This window comes from Helianthus annuus, chromosome 4, assembly GCF_002127325.2.
Source record: "Helianthus annuus cultivar XRQ/B chromosome 4, HanXRQr2.0-SUNRISE, whole genome shotgun sequence".
Classification (NCBI taxonomy): domain Eukaryota; kingdom Viridiplantae; phylum Streptophyta; class Magnoliopsida; order Asterales; family Asteraceae; genus Helianthus; species Helianthus annuus.
In genome coordinates, this window is record NC_035436.2 from 141,351,409 (window position 1) to 141,363,661 (window position 12,253).

A 12,253-nucleotide genomic window follows, 5' to 3' on the forward strand; every position below is an offset into this window, starting at 1 on the left:
GAAGCGTAAGGCTTCGCAAAATTGTGCAATTGCTGCACAACCCAACCAAAATACCCTCAACCAACCAGCTCAACCTCCTGCAAGGAAACCTTATGCCGGTACTGCACCGATATGCAACAAATGTAATGCACACCACTTAGCTCACCTACAGTGTCGTTTGTGTGCATCATGTGGGCGACTCGGTCACCTGGCGAATGCTTGTCGATTTACCCCAAGACAAGGTGGTCCAAACCAACCTCAAGTAAATCCTGCTCAAGCTCATTTTCCCCCAGGTTCTTGCTTCAACTGTGGCGAAATGGGCCATTTTCGAAGAAATTGCCCAAAGATTGCTAATGCGAATCCAGCGCAAGGATGAGCATCGGACCGACTAGAAGACAATATTGTATAGAAATAATCAAGCATTATGTATTATTTTCTTTTATTGTCAAGGTCCATGAAACAGTTGTTGTTGTTTATAAATAAAATATTTTTATTTTACATTGCAATGTACAAATGTGATGGCATGTATAAACAACGTATCCCCTACAATTACCGACAATCAAGGAGCCGTATTCCTTGAAGAACATACTACCCCCCAAAATCTTTCTATTTTATAATCTCTTACGTCTTCCCACAAAAAAAAATCCTAAGTACTCGTTTCTCCCAAGGAAATGAAGTACAAGGAGCAAGTTACAACTCTGTACGAATACCCAAAGTACCATTATAAATTCTTAATAGGGTACCCAAGGGTATTTCCGTATATCCTAAAATTATCGTACCTTAATTCGAATATTGCGTTTTCTTGAAAACGAAATCGAATTTTTGGTAGATCATTTTATCTTTATAGATAGATTCTTGAAAATGATTAAAGTGCCAAATGAAATCCACGGATTGGATTCCTGGTGTACTTTAAGTATCCGCGTCCAAAGGTAACAAATTAAAAGTCAAACTAAACAATTATGTGATTATGTGCTTATGTTCTCCCTTTATGTTCTTGGTGTGATCCAAATTTTTTTGTTATCCAAATCCTCGTAGAATATTCCATATCTTCGTATAAGGGATTTATAGTAGGATATCAAAAGGTACTACCTCAATCCTTAATGGGCTTCAACGTTATAGTTAAAACCCTTGGAATATAAAGTACTATTCCAAAGGTTAAAGACATCATGTACTGATGTAATTAAAAAAATTCCTCTTGGGTAGTTAGTTAAAGAGGCCTTCTGGTGGTCTAGTTAAAGAGATCATTCGTTGATCTAGTTAAAGAGATTGGTTCGGCAATCTAGTTAAAGATATCATGCGTTGATATAGTTAAAGAGGCCCTCTGGTGGTCTAGTTAAAGAGATCATTCATTGATCTAGTTAAAGAGATTGGTTCGGCAATCTAGTTAAAGATATCATGCGTTGATATAGTTAAAGAGGCCCTCTGGTGGTCTAGTTAAAGAGATCATTCGTTGATCTAGTTAAAGAGATTGGTTCGGCAATCTAGTTAAAGATATCATGCGTTGATATAGTTAAAGAGGCCCTCTGGTGGTCTAGTTTAAAAGATTGTTTGATAATCAAATTAAAAAGATCCTTTGGTGACCTAGTTAAAGGGACTCTATTGAAGTCTAGTTAAATCACCACAGGATTACTCGTTAGATCTTTTCAAGTTCATGTTTCAAGCCCTCACAAGTTTCCTCTAAATAAATTTCGGGACGAAATTTCCTGAAGTAGGGGAGACTGTGACACCTGTGTCACTTCAACCATCAAACAAATACCAAACCAATGAAATATTGTATTTCATATTTGGGATTTGTATAAATATGTGTATTGTTTGCACATATTGATTCTTGTTCGATTTCGGGCCTTAAATCGCTTTCGAGAAGGTTATACGCGATCTGATGCGTAAATATAACCAGTTTAATGCAACAAAGACTCCGGAACAGTGAAATAGGCGTAACATACCTTAAATAACCCTTACATAACTTAGAAATAAGTTTTGGATGGTTTGGTATGCCGAAATCAAGTTTATTCGCTTACAGGGACTAAATTCGACAAACTGCGAAAGTATGTCAATTTGTACTGTAACAGACCTTCCGGAACTTGATCATAAGTTAAATATGCCCTAAATATTCTTTACATAGCTTAGAAATAGGCTTTGAGGTGTTTGGTGCGCAAAAATAAACTTTATGCTCATTCAGGTACTAAAAGCGTCAAAAAGTGCATAAGTTTGTATTTTCGCGCATATTTTACGTTCTGAATACTTCCGGACATCCAAAAATTTATGTAAGCATTAAAATATTTTATTTTAGTGTTTGGCATGATAAAATTCCATTCGTCGCTTAATTTGGATCGTTTTTGCGTTCGTTACGACTCCCGTCGTAATTAAGCGAATAACGCAACCGTACGACCAAACGAACCGACATCCAAGATATTTTTGAGCATGTTTTGAGTTCCCTATACTTTAACTTCATTTTGGAGCCTTGAAATGGGGTTAACGGGGCTTAAACGTGTCAAAAATGGGCCGAAATGCGTATTTCACAAGTTCAGGGACTAAACTGCAAATTCTGAATACTTAGCCATGCGGCCCGCGTAAGCCCATGTGCATATCTTAAGCGGGCCGCCTGAGAAGCCCAGTAACAGAAAAACCAGTTTCTGAAACAGCAGCTGGTTTGCAGGGTTTTTGGACATGGTTTTGATCATTCTATGGGCCAATTTTGATGGTTTTTGAGAGCCCATGGTATCCAAATACCATGTGCCCACTTGTACGGATGAGATCAAAGCTCAATCTTCGAGAAACAATCCTAACGGCTCTTGAAAATCTATAAATACCCACTTGCTTTCACTTGCATTCCTCACATTTGATCTGATTCTTGCTCTCTAAGTGGAAGTATTTGCTTCCTACCTGAGAGTGAATCGGGTCAAAGCTTGCGGGGACCTTTTGTAAGTATTCCTTCGTTCATTTCTATCGTTAAAGTCAAACTGTGTATGACTTTCTGCATTGACCAGTTTATGGTCAACGCGAAGTTCGTTTGAACTTCATAACGTGAGCGTAATCACGATGGTTATAGTCCCTAGTGACTATACCCACTGATTACCACGTTATCTAGGCTCAGTGACGAGTCGTAGTTTCAGCCAAAATGCGTTTTCTCGCGTATTTTGTAACCAAACTACTCTAGGGTATCAAAACCGTTTGTTTTGATACCAAACCTGTTTTCTAACTTTACTAAACATGTTCTAGCATGTTTAGCTCGTCGCTTTTAGATTTGTGCTTGTTTAGGGTCGTAAAGGTAAGCGATCTAATCAATCGCTTATACTTTCGAACCCGACCCATTTGGTCGATCATTAGGATCCGACCAAACACTTTAGGTGACCATAGTTGTGTAGGGAATAACCTTCCGAGGTTATACCTTATGGTCACATCGTTTAAGTAGTTGTGTGATAGGTAGTTTATATACCTTAGGTAAATTACCAAAATGCCCTTTTTACGCATAAATTCATTTTAAGCATATGTAACTTAATTTTTGACATCTAAACTGATTTAGCAACAATATTAGACATGTTAAGGCATATAATACTTGTCATAGGACTAGTTAGGCTTTCCGAATGCGTTTTACGCATGCGACGCGTTAAAGTAGCGTAAGCTACCTTAATGGATCATAATGGGTCGAAAGCACTTAGGATAGGTTTCATTTTAGTATGTAGGCCTTGTTAGACCATATCATATGAGTTCCAATACTCATTTGGTTTATGAAACCTCATACTATCCAATCCCCCGATTTAGGTCCGGTTTATTTATGTAGTTATCTATATAGGGTGCCGTTTGATTCCGTGATCCCTCTAGCTTTGCTTGGTTATTGTTCAAGACTTCTAAGCACCCTCAAGTGAGTACATAGACCCCTCTTTTACTGTTTTCCAAACATTTTGGGGTGAAACACATGTGCATACTTGTTACTTTCATGATTTCATGCTTTTATATCATATATACTTGCTATGATTCACTAGTACACTATTAGTACATGATTTTATTATGTTTTTGCTTTGTATGCCCATTGTGTGCATACTTAGTACATCGTTTTACATAACATTTCATGCTATGTATGTTCATCATACTTAGTACATTTTACATCACATGCTATGTATGTCCATTGTGTGCATACTTAGTACATCGTTTTACAAGATATTTTATGCTTTGTATCATGCTATGTATGTCCATCCGTCGCATACTTAGTACATTGTTTGTGCATTCTTACCTATGGTTTGGTTATTACATATTTCACTTGCCATACATGACATTTTGTTTACACATTACTTGATTGACATTTGACAACGGTTTAGACATGGGCAATTTACATTGGTGGTTTATGTGGGTAAGTGATTTGAGTAACGAGACGTGTGTAATGTGATACAAGCATGGTGGATACGCCGCTGGTACTTCCTATATATAATTGCTTGTATTATATTACATGGCGTAGCGTTATTTAAATCATTCATTTGGACATATACATTTTTACACAAATAACATATTTTTCACAAGACATTGTTTTACAAAACAGTTTGTTTTATACAAACTCCTTTTTACTTGGTTATTCACTTAACCTTACATCATTCTTTTTAACTATACCTATCTATCATCGATTTTCAAACGTTTTTTAAAAGCAAACACTTAAACTGGATTTTTGACAAGTTTTTGGTTAAACATTTTCTTAAACCTAAGTCATGAATCCTGTTTTTCATAAAACCTATGTACTCGCCGGCATTTTTATGCTGATGTATTTTCACATGTGTTTCAGGTACAGTAGTTGGTGTTATATGATGATGATGTTGGTGTATACTCACATAGGAATGGACGAGGCCTTAGTGACATTAAAAGATGCAAGACTAGTTAATTATGTTATGTTTCTTTATTGCTAAGACATTGCAACTCACTTGATTTAATAAAATGAAACAATTTATTCCATGGTTATGAAACAATGATTCTATTACAACACTCCCCGATGTTTCTGCCATGTTTTGTTGTTTTACGTGGTCGGGGTGTGACAACAGAAATCATCTAACTCCTTGTTTCTGAACTCTGTGCCATTGTTACTCCTGAAGATTTTTACTGGAAGGTCAAATTGCTTTTCAACCTGTTTCATAAAGTCTTGCAGAATGCCTGCAGTCTCATCTTTTGAGTGTAAAAAGTAAGTCTATGTAAACCTAGAAAAGTCATCAACAATAACCAAACAATATCTCTTTTTCTTAAGACTCATGACTTTAACTGGGCCAAACAAATCCATATGAAGCATTTGCTAGCATTTGGTTGTTTTGGACTCATCAATGGATATGTAGGAGCTTTTATGTTGTTTTCCTTTTAGGCAGGAAACACAATGCTCAGGACAGGTGAACAGTTTTTGAGGTAAACCTCTTACTAACCCCTGTTTTGAAATGGCAGTGGTTGTCTTGAGATTTGTGTGCCCCAATCTTCTGTGCCATAATTCTGTCTCTTTGTTTGATGCAGCTGAGAACAGACAGGCATCAGTTCTAGGGCTCTCTTTTGACATATCCACCACATAAACATTGCCACTTCTTTGAGCAACAAGTTTGGTTTTTCCAGTTTTTATTATTGCTTCAATCTTTTCAACCATTTCTGGTCCAACAATCCTACAACACTCCTTTGTGAAGAATGATCCATATCCCTTATCACTCATTTGTGAAACACTTAGGAGGTTGAATTTTAGATTGTCTATTAGATTGACATTTTCTAATTTTACATTACCAGACTGTACAGTAGCAGATACCAGAACTTTCCCTTTACTATTATTGCCAAACGATATATCACCCCCTCCATGGATTTTGAAATCTTTGAGAAGGGCTTTACATCCTGTCATGTGCCTGAAGCCTCCACTATCTACATACCAAAGGCTACCTAAGCATGCAGAAGCTCCCTGCACATGAAGTAAAAGGATTAGTTCATTAGGGTCTCCAAAGCCAATAAGGCTTTGGATGGGGTCTCAACAGTGTCTGGGGTGAGTTCAGGTGCATGGACAGTGGTTAGATCAGGGGTTTGGACAGTTTTAGGACTGTTTTTCTCTAACCACTATTGTGGGTCTTGACCAATCACCTGTTGATAACCAAAAGGATGCCTGTTCACTCTTGGTTTAGAAGGCTTTTTGTAAGTCTCATAAACATGTGGGGTCCTTTGGTATGATGGTTGTCCCTTACCTCTTCTGAATTGATTGGCAGGGGGTGCATCAGTCACTTGAACATCTCTTTGAACAGATGTTTGATTCAGCTGTTTTGTGACAGCTGTTTGGACTGGCACAAACAGTGGTTGGTTCTTTGTGAACTTGACAGATGATGTTGATGGAATTAAGGATGTTTTGCAGTGTACTCATTCTTTTTTACATCAAAGTTTTTCAGATACACACATTCTTGAATTTTGTGGTTTGTTTTCTCACAGATGGTGCAGCTTTCAGCAGGTATAATGAGACTTGTTTTGTTTAGATCATATGCTTTTAAATGAAAACAGTCTTTTGTTAGATGATTTCTCGTTTCACAAAAATCACAAAACAGGTTTTTGATCTTTTTCTCTTTTCTTCCTTTTCTCAGACTCCTTAGCAACAGAGTTTTGAACCACTGTTGGGATGTCTTTGATAGGAATGACCTTTGCTTTTGGAGCTTTTACACCATCAGTGGTTGTGAAATCCATTGGTTGGAAGTTTTCAAGGATGTCACACTCATCAGACCATGTGGGTTTAAATTGATATTTCTCAATTTCCTCAAAGGTTGAGGACCCCACAGATTTTTCCAAAGTAATTTTGTTACCAAGTTTGTCAGTTATTTTAATCTCTTGGCCATCTTTGTTTGTGGGAATAACTTCAACAATGGTTTGAACAGATTCTTTTGAAGCATTGTTTTCAATTTCATCATGTTTTCTAAAACCAACACCAAATTTCACATTGCTCTTAATCTGTTTTTCAAGCATTACCTCATAACCTTTGCAAGAATCCACCCATTTTTCACAAGTGATTTGGGTGGATTCCAACTCCTTTTTACAAACTTGGTATTTTTCTACCATAGTTTGGAGTTGAGTCTTGGTTATGCTTTGCTCTTCTTTGAGACTGCTGAGTTCTTTGTCTTTTTCAGCCAATTTGTTTTTAAGTTCTTTCAATGACTTTTCAAATTTGACTTCATCAGATAAGACTTTATCCCTAAGGTTTTTATTTACCTCTTTAATGTTAGCAAATGCAATAATACATTAACACAATTTTTCAAGAACTTGAGGTGATACCTTAGCAGCAGCCATCATGGCACAATCACATTGATGATCACCTTCTTCATCAGCTCTAACTTCTTCCTCACCTGCTTTCTTCTCTTCCTCTTCTTCTTTGTCTTCTTTGGACCAGGGGTCAGACAGTGGTTCAATCAGGGTTTCTGAATTTTCTCCCAGCAGTAGTTCACCAGCAACTGCAGTAACCCTGCTTCAGCCACTTCATCCACTGTTTCAGCACTTAGCTGTTCACTTTCAGTTTCTACCCCTTCTGGTATTGACTCTAATTCCATCAAACAAAATTCATCATTAAAGGTATCATTAGAAGCATAGAGTGCAAAATTTTCATCACCAAGCTCATCAGGCATGCTGCTCCAGTCAACAAAGCCTTGGGTGAAAAAGCTTTGCTGATCTGGTTGTACCACTGTTGGAGCAGCTTGTTGAGGTGCAACAGGTTGCACTTGTGCCTGAGGGACAGGGGCTTGAACATACTGAATTTTTGGAATAGTGGTTTGAACATAATGCACAGGCACAGGGGTTGCAGCATAGCGAGCAGTGTTAATATGTGCTGCAGGGGTATATTGGGTATATTGCACAGTGCTTTGATGTTGTGGTCTAGGGTTTGAGCTGGGATGAGTTATTATTGGACCAGTGGTTTGACTCCTGCATTCCCTAGCAAAATGACCTAGCCTATTGCACTTATAGCACTTAATTTTTGACTTCTCCAACCCCACCTTTAAATTCCCATGTAACCCTGGGAATTTTCTCCCTGTTCTTTTGTAGAATTTGCTTGTTCTTACACTAAGCAAAGCCAACTGGTGCAAAATGTCCATTTCTTCTAAGTCAGTGGGATCAAAGTGTTGCAAATCATTGAGTTCAAAACACAAATTATCTGACATCTGGTTTTCACAACTTGCAGTGAAAGCATAATTGGCAAGTGAGAATCAGAGTTATTAAAATTTCCACCAGCAGTTATGTCAATAAAATGATCAAAACTCTGATCCTTACTACTGCTACCAGATTCTTCCTGACCAAAAAGTGATGTGCTGCCAAATGAATAATCATCAGCAACTTTGCCAGACTCTTGCAACTTCTTTTCCTAGTTTAACTCCCTTTCATAGGTCAGGAGTCTAGAATGAAGTTGGGTCAGGGTCAGATCTTTGAACTCAGCTGAATTTCTAGTCACAAAAGCAATTGTATCAGACTTTTCAGGTAGTGATCTAAGAAACCTGCAATTTTGAGTTGCATTAGGAAATGTAACTTTAACAAGTCTTAGCTCACTAATGAGACAGCTAAATCGCTCAAACTGTTGGGTCAATGATTCACCCTTGATGTGACAAAAGGTTTCATACTGCTGATTTAGAATTTCCCTATTATTTTCAATAACCTCTTCCATCCCCCCAAACTGTTCCTTCAATGCATCCCATAGCTCTTTGGCACTGTTACAATGTAACAGCCCAGCATAGATTTCATTGGGTAATGTAGATGCAATGATGCTAAATGCTTTGGCCTCGAGTTCGAACTTTTGGAAATCAGTTTCAGTATAATTTTCAGGTTGTTTAGGTACGAACTTCTTTGAATCCTCAGCACTTGGCACCATGGGAACGTGTGGTCCAAAAACAACAGATCTCCAACATCCAATATTCTGTTGAACAAAGATGTGACCCATCCTTCTCTCCCAGATGTTGTATTCATTACGTTTAAGCATGGGTGGTTTCAAAAGTGAGCCAATGTTATTCTTATCATCTTGTGATTGTGACGTCATCCTGGTTGTTTTACAGGTACTGATTAATCAACTTTGATGGTGATTAAACCTTACTCTGTTTTTCAACAAAACGAACAAACTATCAGTATCAACGATTGTGAGCTGAACTATTTATGTCAAAATGATTGTTAAATCAAATTTGACTGTCCGAGCTCTGATACCAATTGTTAGGATCTGAGTTTGGATTGATTGTGTTTTACGTTTGAATTAAGATGGAAGATGAATGAGAAATGCAGCGGAATATAAATGATAACAAACTTTGCACACAATCAAACAGGAGAATTGCTTTCAACATACAAGTTTAACATTGAATCGAATGCTTAAATTTATTCCAAACACCGATTACAATTGCAAGTATATTACAAACTCCCCCTCAGCCTGAGCTCACAATGATTTGTTCATGCAGGAAGAAAGATGGTGAAGAGCTGATAGAACAGTACAGGGTACTGTTCTATTTATAGGCACGGACAAACCACTGAAGCATCTAAGCTGACGTCACCATGAAAGTGACATCTAACAACCTAACAACCTCTAACATCTGATCTATACAACCTCTGCTATGCTAACTACTGTCGTACATTTCATTTCATAATATAAACTAAACTACTGCTGCATCCTTCCACTGATGTGAACCCAGTAGTACTTGATATATCCAGCAGAGCTTGACCCATAGTAGTAGATTGAACAGCAGAGCTTTAGTCTTCCATCAGTCTTTAACTTGGACAGCAGTTGTAGGTCAGCAGTTTGTAATGATCAGCAGATTGGAGGTCAGCAGATGTTGAAACCACTTTCAAGGGGAGAGACTTGATAACATAACTTTTGCTTATTCTGGATCCACTGCTCTGATCCAGTTTTGGCTTTAATTATCTGTTCCTTTGATAGGGTTCAATCCCAACAAGCCATGGTGCCCATTACACCCGCACAAACATCATCGAGTTCAGGAGACGTGGAGCTGGGAAGACTTTGATGGTTCAGGAACAACAAGGATTCAATTAGTCAGATGAAGTGGCACATGTATAATCACTCAATATCTCTGAAGGCTACACCAGTAAATCACTGCTTGATGGCGCAGACAGATGAACCTAAAACCCTCTCTGAAACGGTAAACTCTCTTCTATGTTCTGATCATTGTAGAAATAAAATTGCACAGATGAGGGCACATAATTTTAATTTAATTAATGATTACAACAGTGTAATGTCAAAGTGCATCAGCCTTAGAGAGAACAATAAGTTACTGTATGAAAAGGTTGAAGTACAAAAGAAGGACATAACTCAGCTCCACAAGGACCTTATTCAACAGTAGTGTTGGGTCCAGGACTATAAAAATAAACTAAATGTTAAAAATCATGGAACTTGATTCTGTGAGAGCTGAGCTAGAACTTCTGACTGGTAAGTATCAACAAAATGAGTTAAACATAAAGAAGTTTGATACATCCAGTGACACTGTTAGAAATATGTGTGATGTGCAATTGGCATATAAGGAAAACAAGGGAAAAGGTTTGGGTTTTTCTGATAATGTTGCTAAAACTGAAAGTTTAGATTTCGTGGTTTCAAATTCTGTTTGTGATGAAAATATTTTACCAGAGGAACCTGGTACACGTGCTGATGAATTTAAAACATCTGTTTCGGTTGACTCGGACAATTGTACCAGTGCGTCTGAATCATCAACTAATGTCTCAGAATCCTCTGAAACTGATGAAGTTGAGAATATTGTCTTGTCTGATTGTGTGAATGATAATGAGATAGGTAACAAGCAGGGATCGTCTGATAGTAGCATCAAGCCTGAGAATCAGACTGAAGATTCCAGTATGTCAGATGATGAGCAAAGTCTTCCTGAGGATTCTGGCTCTTCTGTTGAATCCAAACCCACTGTCTTAGAAACAAGTGTGAACTCAAATGTTTTAAATGATAATCACTCATCATCTGACAAACCAGAATCAGCAATTCCCAAAAATTCAGTTTCTGAGGAGGAGGGTTCTAATGAAAATTGTTCTCAAAACTCTACTCCTCTAAAGAAAAAGAGATCACGTAAAAATAAGAAGTGAAACAAAAAGGTGACACAAGTTGAAAAATCTACTGATGCAGTGAATGAAAAACAAAAGGAAAAACCAACTCAAAAGCAAGCTGAAACTCGGTTAAAGGGTAATGTTATCAAAACTCACTCTTGTGCTAATGATTGTAAACATGTTTCATCCAAGTCCAAACATGCACATAAGCAATCAGCAAATTGGAAAGAAGAAATCTAATCAACTCCCTAGAATAACACAAGCTGAACTAAATGTCTTTTTCTCAAAGAGACAAACTTAATTTAGTTGTGGAATTCCAGAGCACATAGCTAGAAACTGTGTTCATCGTCCTTCCGTGCCTTACAACTCGAAGAACGCAGATCATCAGACGGCTAAGCCTTATCAACCCGTTAGAAATCGATTCACTCAAGCTAAGCCATCTGATGGAGACTGGAATCTAGCAAAGAAATATAATCAAAAGTACACAAACATGCAAAGTTTCCAAAATTAGTCAACGAAATCAAGTGTAACATCTACAACAAAAAATGTTTCTAACAACACTGATTCTAAAATTTTGAAACCCAAAATTCTTGCTAGATCTCAATCTCAGTCTTTGCAATCGTCGCAATCATCTTCATCTTCACAAACCTCTACCACTGCTAATGCTCATATGATATTTCGTGAAGTTTCTTATACTGACAGTGACGGTCAACCCAGATCTACAATGGCCTGGGTTTCAGTTTCTAATTATTCCCGTTGTATGTGTGGGAACGACTATGGATGGCTGTCGTTAGACTTTGGTTCGTCGATAGTGGCTGTACCAGACACATGACAAGCGACATTTCCCAGTTGAATGACATAAAAATATTCGATGGTGGATTTGTCAACTTTGCGGAAGGCGAAACCAGAAGGATTACAACGAAGGGTACAGTTAGAAATGGGGTTCTCAGCTTTTCAGACGTGAATTATGTTCCAGAACTGAAACATAGCCTTTTAAGCATGTCTCAGATGTGTGATAAAGGCTTATCAGTTCATTTCACTAAAAAGGGTTGTGTAGTGTTGAAAGGGGGTGGGATTTGACGATTTTAATGTTTAAGGTTAAGTAAATTTGAGCATAAAGTATTCTACTTTTGCACAAATTTAGGGGGAGAAATATTTGCTGGGAAATGAAACAAATATTAACGCTAAAGGAGTTGATTAACACATGTAAGGTGTCGAGACTGAAAAGACTAGGATCTTCAGCGATGTGTTGATAGGCCTAATGCTCAAAAAG

At 37.6% G+C, this 12,253-nt stretch overlaps 1 protein-coding gene across 1 annotated transcript; it reads left to right on the forward strand.

Moving 5' to 3' along the window:
• The first annotated feature begins 10,320 nt into the window (after window positions 1-10,320).
• Window positions 10,321-11,019, forward strand: LOC110933612. The gene has a single exon (XM_022176826.1). The coding sequence runs from the start codon at window positions 10,321-10,323 to the stop codon at window positions 11,017-11,019; it is 699 nt and encodes a 232-aa protein (XP_022032518.1).
• Window positions 11,020-12,253: the final 1,234 nt, after the last annotated feature.

What these genes read in the sequence shown, in the direction of transcription:
- LOC110933612 (XM_022176826.1), top strand. Translation starts at nt 10,321, where the DNA reads ATGGAACTTGATTCTGTGAGAGCTGAGCTAGAACTTCTGACTGGTAAG.